Source organism: Agaricus bisporus (assembly GCF_000300575.1).
Source record: "Agaricus bisporus var. bisporus H97 unplaced genomic scaffold AGABI2scaffold_5, whole genome shotgun sequence".
NCBI lineage: Eukaryota > Fungi > Basidiomycota > Agaricomycetes > Agaricales > Agaricaceae > Agaricus > Agaricus bisporus.
In genome coordinates this window covers 824,314-843,330 of record NW_006267368.1, presented here as the reverse complement: position 1 = coordinate 843,330, position 19,017 = coordinate 824,314, and the positions used below count along the sequence as shown (strand labels likewise).

Below are 19,017 nucleotides of genomic sequence, written 5' to 3'. Positions count from 1 at the left end.
CAGGCAATTCTTAACAAGAGAATGGCATTGAAACACCTCGTGGGATGTGATTATTGCCGTCATGTATTATGTACCATCCTAGATATCTATCGAGGTCTAAAATAGTGTCTATGAAGTTGAAGCAGTTGATGTATGGGAAATTGACAAAGCCGCTTGAGCTCGCTGTTTTAGTACGTCAGGCCGGACAAGGGACTTATCGACTTGAGCATAAAATGCTTTGAAGACTTGTCCCAGTGGAGGCCGGTTAGCGGAAGGTGGGAGTGAATCAATGATTTGCTTCAAAATTTCATCAATTCGAGAGTCTGACAAGGCAGGTGGGAGCATTCTTTGAAGGATTTCTGCTTCCTGGCGTTCTTTGGACGCGAGATCGAGACGTCTGGCTTGATCATACCGTGAAGCGGCATCATGCTAAACAGCACGCATACGATAAATCACGAGCTTAAGCGAGATACAATCCACACTCACGCGCTTGGAAATACCTCTTGCTATGAATGCCCTCTAGTAGGGAAAGCTCAGAATAGAATTCCGAGGCTTGTGCGGGCCGTAAAGTAACTCACAATGGCAGGTTCACCAATTTTGCTATCCTTGTGAGATTTGTCTGCGGCTTGAATATCGGCAAGGATAGACTACACGACGCGTAATATGAATGAGAAGACGAGACCCATACAATTTGTTCTATTGCTCACCCGCAGCGTAGTCGCCGTCATAGAATCCTTGGACTGCCACAATCATTAGCACGTTCGTGAATATGAACCACTACGAGCACCGCGTGCTTCTTACTTTCAAAGCTAACTTGATGTCATTCATTATTCGAACGCGCAGGTCTGAATTGGAAATTTGGGTTTAAGTTGAGCCAAACGCGGTTGCTGCATGTAGGATGATTCTTCTTACCTTGTGGAACAGGAAGAGACGCTGAGAAAGCACGAGAATGTTTGGGGAAATTGACATGAGATCCATTCAAAAAACGAAAGGCACGGCAGGTTGGGAGCATTGGAAGTTGTTAAAGACTATAGTTAGGCAAGGGATCAAATCAATCAAAATGTCAATAGCACTTAACATGACTCCGACAGCACCTCCCTTGCCTCCCTCGGGCGGTTACCTTGAAGCGATTAGATATTCTTCGCGACAACTGCGAATTTCTGCAGGGATTCATGTAAGTAAGCCATCCGTCATAGTTGTATATTATCTTCGATCAGAAAACACCATAAAACCATGTCGGCGTCATTACTTGCATCATCTCTAGCCCCGACCAGCAACGTGTTGCTGGCTCTACACAGCCCTTGCAATGTCCCTAGATGCCATTTTCCGCATTCCATGCCAGCGTCAATGTTTAATATTAAGTACTGATATCACCGTATCTTTCATTTAGATTACTACACCCGCAATTGAACGATTTCTACAATCTCCAGCATTCATTTCCTCTTTCAAACGTGTTTCTACCGTGCACGGGCTCAACCTCCCACTGAAATTCGATTCCCACCTAGAAGAACTAAATCTAATCTCCGTTCTCTCCATCCTCAATTTCGCTTCCGGATATCGGGCTTCCTTACATCAACAGCTTGGCCGAGGCGCTTGGGACAGCATCCGAGCCTTTATTTTTTCTTTGTTCATCACCTCTTCTTCTGGGGATGATCTATTATCAGCCCGCGGCATGCAATCGATCAGCATGGCCCAGGTGGCAGAACTCATGGGCGTCAATCTTCATGTCGAGAGACCGCACGAAACTCTACCGGGTGTGACCGTTGGTGAACTCGGGGGGCCCTTGTATGAACTAGTCATGTTGATTACCAGAGTTCTCAACGAGACTGGCGCCATTCTAGTCAATGGTGGATACACCAACTTGGGAAGCTTCGTCCTTGAAGCCCTCAAAGAAGGAGCGGGGACACAAAATACCGAATCTTCTCTGGAAACAGTTCTAGCGCGTGTAAGTAATCAACAAGATCCTCAAACGGTTCAGCATATTAATATAGTTCTTCACAGCTCGTCAAAGCTTTTCCCGCCTTCCAGGACATGGCCATAATCGAAGGACAACGTCAGTCGCTTATGCATGTATCCACATTCATTGACACTAGTACCAATCTATCTATTTTTTCTACAGCTATTTATTGTTTCAAAAAGGCTCTTTTCCTCATGCATGCCATCCGGATCCGCTTTGGTTCCCTTTCACCGCCTCCTTTCCCTATTCCAGAAACCCGGGACACCCCAATCTTTTCAGACAACGTCATACCATCCCTGCTAATCCACCTGGGCGTTATCGATATATCAAAAGCGCCGGGACTCAACACCACCTTCGAAGGCGCTGGTTCAGAAGCGAGACTTAGTACACTTCTAGGTCTCGGCCCGCCTAGGGCTGGGCAGGCAGGAAGCAGCACATCTAAAGACGGACCGGTCCTGTCGAATGATCAAGCCTTCAAATTGAGAGCCGCCGCGATTGACGCTTGCCAGATGATCGTTGAAACAGCACGCTCCTTCTACGTGGCCCAGGCCAGTGCAGTTAATGCAGAATCCCTCGATTGGATAAAAGATATAACATTGCCCGAACTGGATTTATGGATTTGGTCAGTCGCAAAAGATAGGCCAGATTATCGGTCATTGGAAAGATTTGCACAAAAGGATACAGTATTTTACTAGTTCATAGCGGTAAGGCACAGAAATTAATGATATAGGGTAAAACCACAACTGCTTCCGTAGGTGTCATAGGCATTTCAATCTAATCAGAAACGAAGTTGACTACATAGTACATTGTTTTGTTTTCATTCGCGGTAAAACGAAGAGAGTTCTAAATTGAAACAAAGATTCTGTCATCTAGTGAGAATGACGGGGGTACATGTGGTGCGTTAAAGAGCATCGCTATCGCTGGTATCACTTTCATCGTTGCCCCAAACGGCAAAGGTACGAGGGCCAGTCAGGTCCCGCGATCTAGATCGAGAGTGGTCTCGAACTCTGCTATGGAGGAGGGTGGTCGCGGTAGGTGTCCTTGCAAGGTCTTCTGTATCTCGATTCGACATATAGCTCCTTCCAATAGGTGACCTGAGGGGGGAGATATAATCGTCTCTTGAAGTTTGTTGAGGCACATGCAACGAATCCCGGTCGGCATCATTTTGCTGCGAGAAGTCAAAACCGACGTGTCGAGGAGTGGCAAGGGACTGTTGATTGGGTTGTGGGTGACGAACAGTAGATACTCGTGAACGTGAACGCGATTTAGATGCCCGTCCATTTCCGTGTTTGATGCTAGACACAACATGCTCTTGTTGTCTAGATTCTCGAACTTTGTCGGCAGCATTAGCATGTTCCTGAGGGGTCAACGTGTCGAGTTCATTTGGGGCCACGATGGACGCCTCAAGGGACGAATCATCGATATCGAAATCATCTTCCTCATCCGATATGTAGTCTTCAAAATCGTCATCTGGGTTTTCGTTCCTTTGGTCATTCGCAATCTTTTCAAGCTCTCCTTCAGTAGCCGGCACGCGCTTTCTGCGTTTGGTAGGTTTCGATGGGTCTTCTTCCACGACGACAAATGATTTTTGGCGCTCTCGTTCGTTCCATTTCAAAGTTCTGGAAATGGCCTGGAACCAGTCTGTGGACTGGTTGTATGCACAAACAGTTGGAAAGGGATACTTGGATGCGGTAACCTTTATATGATCGCCCTCTACAAAGCAGCAAAGTCAAAACCTTATAATGAATCAAGGTACAGAACGACGTACGCTTGAGTTCGACTCGTCCGCGACCATCGAAAGAGGCCCAAGCTGTACTTCTGGAATTGTACGGAACACATATACGCAGCTCCATGCTGTCAGGTAGTAGCATGGGCCGGAATGATAGTGTATGAGGGCATATAGGCGTGATCAAGATGGCAGGAATTTCTGGATGAGCCAAAGAACCACCTGCGGAGAGCTATGGATCGGCTTGATTAATTCCAACGCATGATCATCAAGCTGGCCACACTAACAGAGTAAGCAGTCGACCCTGTAGGGGTTGCGACTGTAAGGCCGTCGGCTTGAACCGTTGTCATATGATGGTCATCGCCTTTCTCTCCATCAGCAAGATGCCACAAGAGCTCTACTTATCTGACCCACCGAAGAGCTCAAGCAAGCTCACATAAGGGCTTGGTCCTCGATCAACGACGAGATCATTCAAAACTTCAAATTGCTCGACAGGCCTTGTAGTGAAGCACATGATTTGTTTGTCTTTTTGGGGCTTTCCGTCTCCTGTAGTGTGGGCTACAGACCAGGCGCCTTCGACAGCTTCCCAGCCACTTTGTTCAAGGTTTTTCATCAGAATTTCACCAGTTTCGCTGCGCTTAACAGCCTTCCTTTCCTTTCCTACTCCATTACCAACAGCACGATAGACTGTACAAGTAAAACGCATCCGAAGATTGACTCGAATACCGCAGTCGATGGCAGCGTCCATAACAGTTTCGTGGTCGCTGAAGTCAAAGTTGGTTAGGAACCCCAGGGAGCCGAGGGCAAAGGGGAGTACAGGAGGTACTATGCGTTGAAAGAGCCACGAGGTGAAGAGGACGGTTCCATCACCACCAAGCTGGATGTCAATGTTAATCCGTTAAAAAATCATGATGGCTGGAGGCACTCACGGTGACGACGAAATCGAAGAGGTGCGGGCTTTGGTTGCACATGCTGCTTGTCCAGTAGCGCAATTGGCCCTCAACATCGTGGTATGAGTCTTCAGTGCCACTTTCACCATTGGACGAGGCGGTCGATGAATGACTGTTTGAGCCCCTGCGTCTGGGAAATGGTATAAATAATTCGGGGTAATCACGTTGGATGCCAGCGGCATCGAAACGCTTGGAACGACGCAATTGGCTATCGACATATCTGGACCGGAATAAGAAGATAGTCATTGAAAGAAAGAAGGGAAAGAAAACGATACACTGTAAGACCGCGCTTCATACCGGGACGGCGCTTGAACATAAGATAGAGGGCAAGTTGGCGGGTAAGCTTGATGAGTCTGTTATCGCGTGCTTTCGTGACGATGAGGATGTTCTGGATGTTGGATTGGACGCGGGCACGGCCTTGCAAAAGGATCAGATGGGGGGTTACTGGGGAGAAGAAGGATTTGCACCTAGTTGTTTGCTCATCTCGCGGACACCGACGGCGGTTTCTGCGAGTTGTTTCGTGAGGCTTCCGACAAACTCGTCTTCGCCATCGCTGTCTGGAGAGAGATGCTGTCGGAGATTAGCCAAGAGGGGTCTGTTTGGGAGCGGTGGCTGAAGGGACCTTGCGACACCCAGGTCGCCGATGAGGGACTGATTGGGTCCACCACGGGTCTTGAGCCAGTCAGTGAGGGAGGCATCCTGGTTGAGATTGGAGTGGAGGAAACAGGGAGAGTCGGCGGGGAGAGATGAGCGCGATCTAGTGTGGGAGGGGGGATCTGGGTAATCGATGGCGGGGGGCGGGGAGGTGTCGACCACGACGTCGAGGTCCTGGGGATGGTCGATGTGCAGGGACGTTGGCCTGGACGTGCGGCGCGAGGCGGAGGGGAGGTCAGCAGGCAGGGCCATGGGAGTCAAAGGGAGAGAGGCGAGGCAAGCGAGTTGGCATGTCACCGCATCCCAGGTCCCTCCGCCCGCTCAACGCCAAGTGCCAGGCGCTGGCTGTCCACCTCGCCGCAAACGACGCTCAGCACCTCGCCGCCCTCCAGCCCACCGCCAACCTCGGCTTCCGCATCCACTTTTCCACCGACATCCGCGCTACCCTCGACCTCTCCCGAAAGATATACGCCGTGCGCGACGCCTACTCGGACCTCGTCGCCAAGCTTCATGGCGATGCCCCCCTCCTGTCATCCCTCGCCAGCCTTTGTGCCACCATCCTCGGTGCCCAGTTCCACTGTGACGACAGTTCAACCGACGTTCTCTTCGATGCCATTCCCTCCGCCTACCGTCCGTGAGTCCCGCCCCCCCTATTTATATATATAACACACATACACACTAGTACCCCTCTCCAGCCGTGCCCTTCTCATGCACGCTCTGCATCTCATCATAGACTCCTGCCCCCCTTGTCCCAGCCTATACCTGGCGTTGCTGGACCTCACTCTGGAGCGCAGGCTCTACCACGAATCCGAAGTCCTCCTTGATCTCACTCTCGAATGCGCCTTCGAATCACGCCGAGACGTTCCCCCGAGAATAACAAATCCCGCACACCGCAGATTTCTCGTCGACCTCTACTGCAAATGGCACACCCAGTTTCCCTCTTCCATTTACGTCAGATTGGTCACTAGTGCACTTCTCCGTGCCGGCTCCGGCCTGGCTTGGACTTCCAAAGCCACCAGGCTCTTGGCCCGAAAAATTAGCCGTTACGAGCCCTCCTTATTGCCTGACCTTGTCGGATCGCTGGTCGATACCATCTTATCTCGAAGACCAAAATTCAAGGGCAAGCAAAGAGACATTGACGGCCTCGAAAAGCAACTGTTCGAATGGTTCGACCTGTGCGTCGAAACTTGTATATCATCTATCAAAATCCTATCTACCCACCTCCTCATCTTCGACCGGATATCTCTAATAGAGGACGTTCTTGACCTCTGTCGTTCTAGAACGCCCTTGGCCAGCTATGGTTCGCTGGGCTCCACATTTCTCGATGCCATTGCATGCCTCTACACCCTTTGGCTGGTCTATGAACCCCGCAAAATCAGCAAACATGATGCACTCTATCAGCTCCTCCAACGGTCTTTCCCCTCGTCATCCACATTTTCTTTCCTCTGTTTCCAACTCTTGCGGCTAAAATCGCTTCCCGAGTATGAAAGCATCCTCTCCATCTTTTCATCTACCCTTTTACATAACGGATTTCCGCGCATCCAGTCCTCCCTTTGGGTCTGTGCCCTCTACTGCATAGAAGATTCAGAAACGGAACAGGTACTCGTAGAACAACATGGTCAGGGGGCCTTTAAGCAACTCAGGTTACAACTCATCTCCCATGTGGAAGAAGTCGAGAACAGATGTTTAGCTGCCCTTTCGGGTGCAGAATTATCCTATGGCAACGAAGACATCACTAGCCGTGACAGTTGCACAGTGGACCATCTCGGTGGCCCCTCAAAACGTAGAAAAGTCGAGAGCTGTCCGCATCAACAACTTTCACGATCTCACTACTGCCGCGTTGATCGTCGCCGTAGCGAAGAGACTGGGCTTTTCAAGCGTAGACATCCTAAAAGCGACGTCAGGCACAAGCGATACCGTGGTACGTTCCTCACTTTTGCCTTCGGTCCGATCAGACCTTACAACCAGTCGATTTACCAGCAGGTCAACAAAGTGTTATAGAAGGAGATCCCAATTCGAAACCTCACGATCTTGACGACACTGATGACACTGATGAAGATAGAGATGAAGATGATAACTTGGGTATTCTCGAGGAGGCACTTCCATCATCGGAAGACCCACTAGATTTGTTTAGAAATTAGAATTAATGATACGTCTTCATAGGGTACATAGTAGTTTAGTATTAATCTGTTGGTCGTAATGTATGGCATCAATACATAAGTAAATAGTCAAGACCCTTCATCTCCAACCTTAAGCATGCCATTACCGTCGAACAAAGACCAAAAACCTTTCGTGTTGCCCGACACCTTGCAAGATCTTGCTCTGCTGAGGGCGTCAGACTTGGATTTGGGTACTTTGGTCCCGACGACTCCAATAACCAAGGACGGCACACAAACACAAGTTCAAAAAGAGGATGATGAACTTCAAGCTGTGGAGGAGTCCTTGAAGAACTCGTATGAATATGTACGATCTGCGAGAAATGTGGTTAGAATTAAGGATCGGGGGGATGTGGATGTGCAGGGACAGCGCATTGAACGTGCCAGGGAGGAACTGGCGAATGTGGAAGAGGGGTTGGTGGATGCATAGAACTCAAGCTTGGTGTGAGTCACTTTTTCTTCATTGACCTGAGTTAGATTGACTTCGGGTAGCTTTCATGATGTTTGTATAGCCAAGTTTTGCGATAACTGAGCAGTCGTGGACTGTAGCTACTACCTCACTTGCGGTACTGTGATCTACTCCGCATACTATGGCGCTGCCGCCGAAAAATCTCATCTCGCGACAAAATTTCCAAGGATACTCGCGGTAACATTCGCCTAATTACTATTTGTTTCCACTCAAACGTCATCCTATTCCTATGGCAATGTCTGTAGCTTCAAGCGGACTACTCCGTTTCGCTATGTTTATTTCAATTTTCCCCAACGGTTTGAATAATACGTATGCTGGTTTTGAGATGGATTTTGAACATACCATCCGACCTGTCAGACGTCTTTCTGGAATTCGAATTTGTTGGATTGTGGAGCAAGCAGGGTCGACCTGCTAGCCAGAGGCACGGACCATAACAGCTGTCTCTTGTCGGGAATGACGGGATGCTTTAAGAATGTCTTGTCCTTGATATGGTTATCTTTCAATTGCAATCTGATAAATTCTTGTTAATAACCAGAATATTTCCACCGTTAATCGCCTCGATGGAAGTGCCAAGCGACTTTCTGGAGTTTGCTCCTCATCGTCTCCCATTACTCGGGTTCAATTATCTTGGCCAATTTCCTTTTTTTCATTCTATTCGTTTTCCATTTCTTCATCGTTCTTTGCGGAAATGAGTTGACACTGCCTGATACGTATAAGTCTCACTGACATCATCGCTGTCGCGTAAAACACGCAGACCGCTAGATTCAATTTAACTGTTGCGTCGGGTTTCCCGTTCTATCCCAGTATATTTGGTGACCGGATAACCAGCTACATACTTGAAAGTGTGCTTTGAATCTATTTCGTTCAAGTCCTTGAACATGGAGTCGGTATTTTAAGCACCAACCAGGCACCAACCATCGTAATACGTCATATTTGCTGAACAAACAAGTCCTCCCCGTTCCGTCAACTTGGTGGCCCTTTTGTCGTCTTCCAACCAAGCTGCGGGGACCAAGGGACTTTGACGAAAATCGATTCAAGGAGATATATCAAAATAGGTTAAAGGACTATTGATCCGGGGAAATCACCAGGGACAGCCAGCCTGAGATGTTTGGCGCGCGGAGCGCATGGTGCTTGGGAGATACGCATGGAGACTTGCGATACTCTCCGTACCATAGGAGACTTGCGGACTCATGGAAAACGCGTGTTTTGATGTCGTGACCGAAGATGGCTTGGTACAAGCAGCACGACGTCGATGGCTCCGGTATCACGTGATCATTGAATAAAGCACCGTTTGTTTTTGCCGCAACTCCCCTGGTTCTCTCTCCCATCTTGCTCGCCCTTACATTCGATTTTGGCGGTGACGACCACCATGCTCCCCGTCGTCATCCCTTTGACCATGGCGCTGTCCACCTTCGTCTTGAGGATTCTTTCTCCGGCCTTCGTTTTATTCACATCCTTATCCCTATTGTCTTTACGCCCTAGCTCTCCCGGGTCTTCATCCCCCATCACTTCTGTTGTTGTCGCTAACATCATTCCTCGCAGAGCTGCTATTCTTTCTCTCCTGTCTATCGTCTCTATTTCATACTTTCTCGATGGGGCTGCCTTTGTGGTTTATGTTGTCTATGAAAAAGTCTGGCCTCACCATACCGGCATCGAAATCAACTCCCTCCTTGGAGTTGCTGCTTTTGCGGGACTTGCAGCATTGGGTGCTTGGAAGGATGTCCACGGTGCGCCGGTGTGGACGTTACGTAGGATCAAGTTAGTGGTTGCGCTAGCATTATTGTTGGACTTGGCGCTAGTTGTGCTGCTCGGTTTACGGATTCAACAAACGCGTAATGGTGATCGAAGTTCCTTGTATCTCAGCAAATTTTTCTGCTAACAGTTTCTGCCCTTGTTCCTTCTAGAGAACATACCTCATATCCCAGAGACCCCACCCCATGTGCCGGTTAAAGACTTGCTTCACTTTGCATTCCCTGCATTCAGAGTTTTGCTATTAATTCCGTTGCTTGCATCCTTATCTTCTCCACGTGTGGTGTATGCATCTGTTGAAACCCAAGATAGCGATGCCACGCTTGCTAACGATTCGACCTTCCTCCTACCTTCCGATGCTGGAAATACGCTTTCCGCTGGTGACCCCTCTGTGATTGCTCCAAAGGCCAGCAAATATGGTACATTCCGCGATCCTCGCTCAAACTTGCAGGCTTCGGCTCCAGCAACCCGACCAACCACACCAGCACCATCGACTGTTCAAACTGTTCAAGACAAGGTTGGACTTTCATCATTTTTGAGTTGTGAAAATGTGCTGAAGCTGTCTTGTTCAGCCTGAATCGAAAGCTGAAATATCTCTAGAACCTGATTGGTCTGAGATATGGCGGCGTTTGAAACGCTTAACACCTTATCTTTGGCCATCCAAGAGTAGATATCTTCAACTATTGGCGGTAAGGCAATTCTTCTAAGTCCCTGGGTCACTATTGAGTTTGTTATCAGAGCTTTTGTGTGTGTATTCTGCTCGTGGAACGTGTCGTGAATGTTGCAGTTCCACTCATTCTTGGATTACTGGTGGATATCCTTGAGGGCCGTTCATCGTTATCTCCTTGGATTATTCTCCTTGGATTTGTCTGTCTGCGCTTTTTGCAAGGGAGCGGAGGGTTGGCCGCTATTCGTGATGTACGTTTTGTCTTCCTGTGTGTTGAACTTGGCTCAATTTTTTTTTGCAGTCTCTGTGGGCTCCTGTCATGCAGTATTCAGACAGAGGTATGTTGCTTTAATTTTGTCAAGGACAGAATTAGTCTGACACATAGTTTAGAGATGTCCCAACTTTCGTTTGATCATATCCTGAATCTCTCGTTCGCTTGGCATACCCGTCGTAAGACTGGAGAAATTCTTCGAGTATTAGACCGTGGCGCTGCTATCAATCACACTCTGGAAGTAGGTTTTCCAGATTATCTGGTTTTGGTACTCAGATAGCTGACATTGTATCTAGCTAATCCTCTTCAACATCATTCCGACTTTCATCGACATCTTTATCGCGCTGATTGTCTTCTGTATCCTTTTCGATTGGCAGATTGCAGCTGTGATATTCCTCGTAATGATTGCCTACGGTATGCCATATTGTTCATTGATCTCGTTGCAGTCATCGAAATTTTTTCAGTTTATGCCAGTGTCACTTTGACTCGATATCGCACTCGCGTCAGACGACAAATGAATGACCGTGACGTGGTTTGTACTTCAATACCCTATCATTCACATGCCATCTGAATATCGACTAGATCACTCGTGGTATTCATACCGATTGCTTACTCAATTATGAGACTGTCAAGTACTTCAGCGGCGAAGAACACGAAGGTGAAAGATACAGAGAGGCAATCCGCGAATACCAAGCTCTTGAGTACAAGGTCATCAGTAAGTATGCAACCTGGCCCAGAGAGATTTAATCTCACGGTTATGTCCCAGTCTACCTCAACCTGCTTAATCTCGTACAAAACTTTATTATAACACTCGGTCTACTCGGTGGTTCATTTATGGTGGCGTATCGCATCACGCAACATCCAGAGGACGGCTCAAGAAAATTTGTCAGCTTCATTACCTACCTCACTCAGGTTCCATCCGTTTATTTTATTCTGGAGGATTGCGCTAACTTCTGTTTTAGCTGTACGGCCCTCTCAATCAGCTTGGCTACATCTATCGCTCTGTCAATCAATCCCTCGTCGATACGGAAAGACTACTAGCCTTGCTAAATGAGCCATCGGAAGTCAATGACAAGGAAAATGCTCCAGATCTTGCTGTAACTAGTGGCGAAATTGAATTCGGTAGGCGATGTTGCAACATTTGGAATTCCTACAGGCTAACGAGTGACTAGATAATGTCAGCTTTTCCTATGATTATCGTACAACGGCCCTCAATGGCGTGTCCTTCAAAGTGCCCAAAGGTTCATCAGTTGCTTTGGTAGGAGAGTCTGGCTCTGGGAAATCGACAATATTGCGATTGTTGTATCGATTTTATGATCTGCGAGAAGGAGAAGGGCGTATTTTAATTGACGGTCAGGATATCAGGTGAGGAAGAATTCACTGAAAGCTCGATATCGTATCTCACCTATGAATAGGGATGTGACGCAGAGGAGTCTTCGGCAAGCGATCGGTGTTGTCCCGCAAGATCCAATTTTGTTCAATTCCACAATTGGGTACAACATTGGGTGAGTCATAGAATTGTGTTGTTGATAGTTTTTTCACCTGTGGTTAGGTACGGGAAGATTGGCGCTACACCAGAGGAGATTGAAGAAGCCACAAAGTCCGCCCAGATGCACGATCGTATCATGTCCTTCCCCGATGGTCAGTATTGCTATATAATGTGCCACTTTTTTGACCTGACACTTTGGTAGGATATAATACTAAGACTGGTGAACGTGGAGTTCGTTTAAGTGGAGGAGAGAAACAGCGGGTTGCTATAGCCAGAACTTTGTTGAAGAACCCCCCCATTCTACTTCTGGATGAGGCCACCAGGTTGGTTCTTGGTAAATGAATCCAGACTGCTTGTATTAACCTTTTCATGCAGCGCGTTAGATACATCAACCGAAAAGGATATTCAAAAGGCTCTACAGAATCTCGTTCAGGGTCGCTCGTCTCTTTCGATTGCTCATCGACTCTCTGTAAGGCATTGTTATTTGTCTTTTCGGATTAGGATTGCTCATTAATCTATACCAGACTATCATTTCTGCTGATTTGTAGGTTCTTAAGCTTTCCACTTGACTAATATTGATTATTGTCCTCAGAATTTTGGTGTTGAAAGAAGGTCAAGTTGTTGAGCAAGGCACATTCAAGGAACTCTTGGCATATGATGGTCTCTTTGCATCAATGTGGGCTGACCAAGTATCCGCTACGGAGGATCCTGCTGTCTCGCTGGCGGCTGGCAGTGTGGATAGAGGTGTTGTGCTCGAAAACTCCGAGGATGATGAACGCCCTGTTCAGGAGCAAATCTCCAAAGACGCATTTATCATCCCCAGCCAGGGAAGCCATATTGTTCCCTCTCCGAAGCCGCTTTCTGTTGTAGACTTGCCTTCCTCGGAATCCGCATTGCAAAAGGATGATAAAGCTAAAACGACAGAGGGTGTTTCCTTCCCAAGTGCTGAACCTTACGATGTCTCCGAGGACAGAACCACAGTCGCGGAAGCGCCTCCTCAGCCAGATGTGTCGTCTCCACCCCTTGCTTTCCCCACTTCTCCAGAGCCCGAGCGCGATGATCAAGGTAGCAGCATTAGAGTTGCTCCAGCTGTGACTTTTGGCGCCGATGTCAATTCTTCTCGTATAGGCACCCCCGATCTCGATTCGGAGCCAAAACGCAAACGCATCTCATCTCAGAATTTCCAACGATTAGCACGACGAATTTCTGTTAGTGCCAAACGACAGGGCTCTTCGATGATCCCTAGTTCAATGATTCCAACAATACCTGGTCTCATGAAACGCGACTCATCCCCGAGAGTGTCTGTTGATGATAGTAACCAGCGAGATGTTGATAGTGCTACTGGGAGCATTAAGGGAGATGATAAAGGCAAAAAGAAGAAAGACAAAAAGGACAAGACCCGCAAGTGAACGATCTCAACGATATGATGATGTATTACTTCATTCTGTTTCATGACCTTCACGAGCCTTTCGACATGACCGTTCTTACCCTACTAGTAATATATTGGCGACAAGCGTTTTGATACCATATTTCTCCTCCCTTTTCCCCGTCGTATGCCCATAACGTTGTTAGCACCACACTGTACCCTCAACATTTTCACTTTCATAAATGCCGAACCTTGAGTCATGTGCAACGGCTTGGTACAAGAGACGGACATCTCACGGTGTCTTGCTGGAAACGTTAAGAATGCTTCGGAATCCCAGGTGGACATAAGAGTGACCTGGTTTATTATGGGGCGGAAGCTTCTATGGAAGACAAAACAACCATACGAGTAAGGGAGAATGGCTGAGGTAACTTGCGGAGTGTGAATTTCACCAAATCTGTATATAAGACAAGACTCGTGCCCATAAGCTTCTTTCAGAACCTCTTCCTTCATCCACATTCTCGTGGTTTCGTTTCGGGTTTCTGAAGATATTCGTGTTTCAAGTTCCAGTTCCAGTAAAAGACTTGCTCCATGTCGGCGAAAATTTATGTTGGGTCAGTCTGCGTGTTTGTGCCCGGTTATCGTTCGCGCTCCTCCTGAGAGGGAGGCCAAACTAATGTCTGTTAAAAACACTGTGTATAGAAATTTGAGTTGGAATACAACGGATGAGACGTTACGCCAAGTCAGTCTCGCTCTTGAGCGGGCTCGCTTTTTTGTCTAACCAGTAGCCGTCTTATCAAAAAACCATCTTTCCTTTTTAGGCTTTCAGCGATTTTGGCCAGGTTCTTGATGTGCGCATATTGTTTCCGTGTTTCGGCAGTCTCTCCCTTGCAATGTGAAGTAACTGATAAGCGTCTAGTCCATTGTCATGCGTGATCGTGATACTGGCCGTTCCCGTGGTTTCGGGTTCGTGACTTTTAGTAATTCTGGGGAGGCAGACGCTGCCATCAACGGCTTGAACGAGCAAGAGCTCGATGGTCGACGGATTAAAGTCAACATGGCCAATGCTCGTCCATGTATGTGATACCTTGTTCTTTCTCTGTCCAGAGGCTCATTGCCAATAGCCGGCGGAGGTGGCGGTGGAGGCTACAGCGGAGGAGGAGGAGGAGGCTACGGAGGAGGAGGCTATAGCGGAGGAGGAGGCTACAGCGGAGGAGGGGGTGGCTACAATCAAGGAGGTTACGGCGGCGGTGGTTACCAGCAGGGTGGCTACGGAAGTGGTGGCTACCAGCAGGGTGGTGGTTACTGAAAGTAATCTAGTGGACATGACGGAAGGGTCATGGGGCGTATTTTGAACCACCCATCGGAAAGACTGCCACTACCTGATCTGTTGTTTTCTCTCTCTCTTTGACTTCCTCCCTCTCTCTCTCTTTTTCATATCTCGAGGGTTCTCGGACAAAACGGTACTGCTCCTTGTATCTTTCAGTGCTTCGGCTGGGTTGCATTTCTTGATCAACATGTATTCACCCTCGTTGTATTATAGTGTTTGCTCGAGACCAATTATGCTTGCTTGTTGTCGTAAAATAGTTTGACAGCCTGTGAAACTTTCCATTGTCCTCTGCCAGGGTCCGAAAATTATTTTCTGTGCGCGGAGGAGTGAGATTATGGACACGTGGTTGTGCTTAAATCTGGACCTATAAGGTTACATGCCGTAACAGCCCACCCAACTCTGCTAATCCAATCATCTCATTTCTCCCCAGCCTTCCATTACGGCGCTCCTCCCACAGCATGGCTGGCGTCGTTCGGACCATGCCTTCGCACGCGAGTCGAATCACCTCTCGAGTCGTGAAGGCACCGCGGCCGCCAACTGCATGGATCATATATCGTTCTGACAAGGTCCATCAACTGCCACCCCTCGAGCCTGGTCAACCACGACGGGCCCAGGCCGAAGTCTCGAAGATGATTTCAAACATGTGGGCTAACGAGTCGGAGGAGACGCGTCAAGAGTATGAGCGACGCGCAGAGGAAGCTAAGGCCGCGCATGCCTTAAAGTATCCGGGATATCGGTTTAAGCCGATGAAAAAGGAAGAGAAAAAGGCACAACGCGAGCAGGAGCAAAATGTCAGAGTAGCGAAACGTCGGGACCAACGCAAGTCTGGCTCGACATCTGAAAGAGCATCCGCAACTCCGTCCGTTCAGCGTACATCTCCACTTCCCCAATATCATGCGTCGATCAATATGCCTATTAACCTTCCTTCACCAAACCAAACCTCCGTTAACCCTTTAATATACCCTGGTATGCCCATTTACACCCCGCAGGCGCGATTTGGGCCATCTGGTCCCACGCCTCCCCTCTCTGCAGCTGCATCTCCCGTTGATTCTAGTCCCTCACCGGAAGCGTTTGATGTGATACCCAACCACTTATCGGACACCATCGATGTCAATTATTCGGGAAACAACCACAACTCGAGCTGTCGTGAAGCATTGGAGAACTCTACAGCTACTGCACTCTTTCCGCCTTTCAATATGGCTGATTTTGCGAATGAATGGCCATTGACTACGGCTATGTATAATGGAAGATTGACACCGGAATTGACGCCGCCTCCGTCGTGGCAGTTTGGCTCGAATCAAAAGGAAGAAGGAGAGGCTGCCCGAACTGCGCCCATGGTCTGTCGATTTCGCAAAAGAAACGTGGTTGATTCTAATGTACTAGCAGGAGACTCTCTCTTTCAATCTCGATTCATTCGATTTACCCGACCTGGAGGCTAATGATTATCCTCTTTCTGCATTTATGAATGCCACGGCGGACCCAGGGATCTTCCAGCTGGTTGATATAAATCCGAACGAGTTGATGGCTCACCCTACAGGAGAGATTGAAGTGTCGCTAGGTGATTCTCTTGACCTGAGTTTATTCCCTCCTGGGCTATTCCACGGTGACCCATCAAGCATGCCGTTGCTGACTTCTGGAGATGGTCTTTTGGGAAATTTTGGCGGGGCTAGCGATGGCGTGCCTCAGTATAATCTTAATGATTACGTTGACTTTAAAAGGTTTGGAGATGGGGGAGAGAATTCCACGGACGAGAGGTACGCACCTCCTGCGGGGACATTCGATGGGCGGTGAAGAGTGATTTATCTAATGTTGTGTGCATGTTTTTTTTTGCTGTCGGATTTGTTGTCGTGTACCATGTTTTGTGTAGTTGCTTTGAATAGACCAATTGATGAGTCAGCTGTGGGACATATGGGCGAGGAAGAGCATGGCGCAGGCTGGCGGGCTGACGGATGACTTCGCTGTCCCTCGCCGATCTCAGCAGAAATGCGTCTGCCGTCTCCACCGACGACTCCGACGACGCCCCTCCGCTCGTCCCTCCCCGCCCCCGCCCCGCCCGCAACTTCTCCGCCCCCCGCTCCATCTCTCCCCACTCCGCCGCCCCGCCTCGCACACACCGCATACCCACCTACCTCGCTGCGGACCTCGGCCCCTCCACAGATGCTGCCAAACAGCCTTATCTCCGTGCCCGCTCCAAGTCCCGCGGACGCACCGCCATGACCTCTACCGACGACTTCAAGTTTGGTGCAACCCTTGGGGAAGGCTCATATTCCACGGCAAGTCACCCCTTCCCCCAGTGCGACAAGAAACGCGTCTCATATGCTCCTCTCGCAGGTCCAGAAGGTTACTCATATCATGACTGGCCAACTATATGCTCTCAAAATTCTCGAAAAATCTCATCTCATTCGGAATAACAAGATGTATGTAGCCATTGCGGAACGTAATGCCCTTGCTGCCCTCGGCGGTGGCCATCCGGGTATCGTCCGCTTGCACTCGACTTTTCAGGATGAGTGCAGACTCTGTGCGTGCACCAATTCCTGCTTTCTCTCTACGCAGCCGCCTCTAACCTGTTTAGATTTTGTGCTCGACCTGGCCAGAAATGGTGAGATGAAGTCCCTTCTCACCAAGCTAGGCTCCCTCTCTCTCCCATGTACTCGTTACTACGCTGCCCAGCTCGTGGATACCATTGAATATATGCACTCTAAAGGAGTTATCCATCGGTACTCTCTCTCTCTTCCCTTCACCGTTCTTCCATGATCATTCTCAACACTTAATCAGGGATCTCAAGCCCGAAAACTTATTGCTCGATGAAAACAACCGCATGAAGATCTGTGATTTTGGCACAGGCAAGATTTTGGAAACAGGAGGTCAGCTTACGTATTCACCTATTCCCATTGCGCAGCTCTCAATTCGAATTGGCAGTCGACAGAGCCCAAACGTGGGTAGGAACAGCCCAATACATCGCCCCGGAGCTCCTGGAAGCCAAGGAAACAAGCAAAAGGTAGATTTGGCTCTTCAGTCTACGATACACTGATCTTAAAAAAGGATGCTAGTTCAGATTTCTGGGCCTTGGGATGCATCATATATCAATTTATTGCAGGCCGCTTTGCTTTTCAAGGGCTTTCTGATTTTTTGACCTGGCAAAAAATAAAGAAGCTCGAGTATAGTTTTCCTGAGGGTTTTGATGACGAGGCGAAAGATCTCATTCAGAAGCTCCTTGTGCGTGGTCTCCTTTCCTACCACAACTTTCCCCTCCATGTTTACCTCCATCCATCAGGTACGCGAACCGGCAGAACGCCTTGGGGTTGGAAGTCCGGGGAGTGAAAATGATATACAGGCGTTGAAGGATCACCATTTTTTCACGTCTATCAATTGGGAAAAGATTTGGGTGTGCCCCCCACCTCCACTTGAGGCTGGCTTATTCAAGAAGGAGGATCCTCTTCCTCCAGATAACGACCATATCTGGGAAGATGTTGAAGCTGCTTGGGATGATATAATGGCGGAAGACGAAATGGCTTGGGCATCCGATGCTGAAGACCATACATACGTGATTGAAGCCAACGGTTATATTCCGCAGGTTACTACTGCGAAGGAGAATGAGCTCATTAGCCCTATCGACGTACCTTCAGGCATTGAGGGCCGGCGGGGAACAAGCTCTACCATTGAAGGCGTTGAAGAAATTAAACGCCAGTTGTTGGAGGAGCAAACGGGAAAGAAAACCCCGCTCACAGTCGAAGACTCGTCTGCTACCGCGACAACTTCTTCTGAAGGCAGTCGCAACATAATTGCTACTACCGTCACACCACCTATCCATACTTCTGCGTCAGGGTCATTACCTATCCAAACGTCCACTCAGGTGACATCGCAAACCTCAAGTCCTCCTGAGAATGAACGAGGGAGAAATCCCGCGTTGTCGCCCAAACAAGGGCATGCACCCCTCGAGGCCATCGAATTGTGAGCTCGAGAATTCTTCTTGTCGCTCCCTTCTCCTCTTATATCTTGTCTTCAGCGCCAAACACTTGAAATTACCCGCCGAAGAATCTGTGGTCTTCTGTTCGCTCGTAGAGGAGCGTTCAATGAAACGTCGAGCGAGTAAACTTATTCCCCTTGTCTCACATAGCAGAGCCAAGACACGTCATCTGGTCCTCACGAGCAACCGTCTACTGTGTGTCAAGCAACGGCAAAAGCCACAGGAATTATCTCTCAAGTTTGAACTGTCGCTTAAAGCTTCGGAGAAAATCAAGGATAAGGATAAAGAGA

At 48.5% G+C, this 19,017-nt stretch overlaps 8 protein-coding genes across 8 annotated transcripts; 6 read left to right on the top strand and 2 right to left on the bottom strand.

The window, feature by feature from the left end:
- Positions 1-108: 108 nt before the first annotated feature.
- AGABI2DRAFT_117881 (hypothetical protein) lies at positions 109-991 on the bottom strand (the record flags this gene model as incomplete). Its single annotated transcript, XM_006460897.1, has 6 exons — positions 109-408; positions 466-498; positions 558-626; positions 687-719; positions 781-824; positions 892-991. The coding sequence occupies 6 exons, from the start codon at positions 989-991 to the stop codon at positions 109-111; spliced, it is 579 nt and encodes a 192-aa protein (XP_006460960.1).
- Positions 992-2,193: 1,202 nt separating this feature from the next.
- AGABI2DRAFT_221313 (hypothetical protein) lies at positions 2,194-5,511 on the bottom strand. Its single transcript, XM_006460896.1, has 7 exons — positions 5,080-5,511; positions 4,888-5,029; positions 4,592-4,832; positions 4,077-4,539; positions 3,950-4,026; positions 3,705-3,894; positions 2,194-3,649 (listed from the first exon to the last, which is right to left on the bottom strand). Exons 1-7 carry the CDS (start codon positions 5,093-5,095, stop codon positions 2,838-2,840), a joined length of 1,941 nt encoding a protein of 646 aa, XP_006460959.1. The 5' UTR covers positions 5,096-5,511; the 3' UTR covers positions 2,194-2,837.
- Positions 5,512-5,556: 45 nt separating this feature from the next.
- On the top strand, positions 5,557-7,407 carry AGABI2DRAFT_117878 (hypothetical protein; the record flags this gene model as incomplete). Its single annotated transcript, XM_006460895.1, has 3 exons — positions 5,557-5,900; positions 5,962-7,187; positions 7,247-7,407. The coding sequence occupies 3 exons, from the start codon at positions 5,557-5,559 to the stop codon at positions 7,405-7,407; spliced, it is 1,731 nt and encodes a 576-aa protein (XP_006460958.1).
- A 101-nt stretch (positions 7,408-7,508) lies between these two features.
- Positions 7,509-7,830, top strand: AGABI2DRAFT_192538 (hypothetical protein; the record flags this gene model as incomplete). The annotated part of the gene is made up of 1 exon (XM_006460894.1): positions 7,509-7,830. A coding segment is annotated over exon 1 (306 nt), but the record flags the coding sequence as incomplete, so codon positions are not given.
- A 1,430-nt stretch (positions 7,831-9,260) lies between these two features.
- On the top strand, positions 9,261-13,476 carry AGABI2DRAFT_117876 (hypothetical protein; the record flags this gene model as incomplete). The annotated part of the gene is made up of 18 exons (XM_006460893.1): positions 9,261-9,729; positions 9,796-10,157; positions 10,213-10,329; positions 10,379-10,558; positions 10,609-10,645; positions 10,698-10,819; positions 10,875-10,992; positions 11,025-11,110; positions 11,161-11,293; positions 11,345-11,490; positions 11,541-11,700; positions 11,751-11,943; positions 11,994-12,083; positions 12,131-12,219; positions 12,270-12,390; positions 12,443-12,536; positions 12,592-12,611; positions 12,660-13,476. 18 exons carry the CDS (start codon positions 9,261-9,263, stop codon positions 13,474-13,476), a joined length of 3,354 nt encoding a protein of 1,117 aa, XP_006460956.1.
- A 442-nt stretch (positions 13,477-13,918) lies between these two features.
- AGABI2DRAFT_192533 (hypothetical protein) lies at positions 13,919-15,081 on the top strand. Its single transcript, XM_006460892.1, has 4 exons — positions 13,919-14,172; positions 14,252-14,281; positions 14,350-14,506; positions 14,555-15,081. The coding sequence occupies exons 1-4, from the start codon at positions 14,038-14,040 to the stop codon at positions 14,737-14,739; spliced, it is 507 nt and encodes a 168-aa protein (XP_006460955.1). The 5' UTR covers positions 13,919-14,037; the 3' UTR covers positions 14,740-15,081.
- Positions 15,082-15,087: 6 nt separating this feature from the next.
- Positions 15,088-16,611, top strand: AGABI2DRAFT_192530 (hypothetical protein). Its single transcript, XM_006460891.1, has 2 exons — positions 15,088-16,097; positions 16,147-16,611. The coding sequence occupies exons 1-2, from the start codon at positions 15,219-15,221 to the stop codon at positions 16,549-16,551; spliced, it is 1,284 nt and encodes a 427-aa protein (XP_006460954.1). The 5' UTR covers positions 15,088-15,218; the 3' UTR covers positions 16,552-16,611.
- A 362-nt stretch (positions 16,612-16,973) lies between these two features.
- On the top strand, positions 16,974-18,172 carry AGABI2DRAFT_68901 (hypothetical protein; the record flags this gene model as incomplete). Its single annotated transcript, XM_006460890.1, has 7 exons — positions 16,974-17,069; positions 17,098-17,278; positions 17,333-17,477; positions 17,536-17,624; positions 17,680-17,758; positions 17,811-17,976; positions 18,035-18,172. Coding segments are annotated over 7 exons (894 nt in total), but the record flags the coding sequence as incomplete, so codon positions are not given.
- Positions 18,173-19,017: the final 845 nt, after the last annotated feature.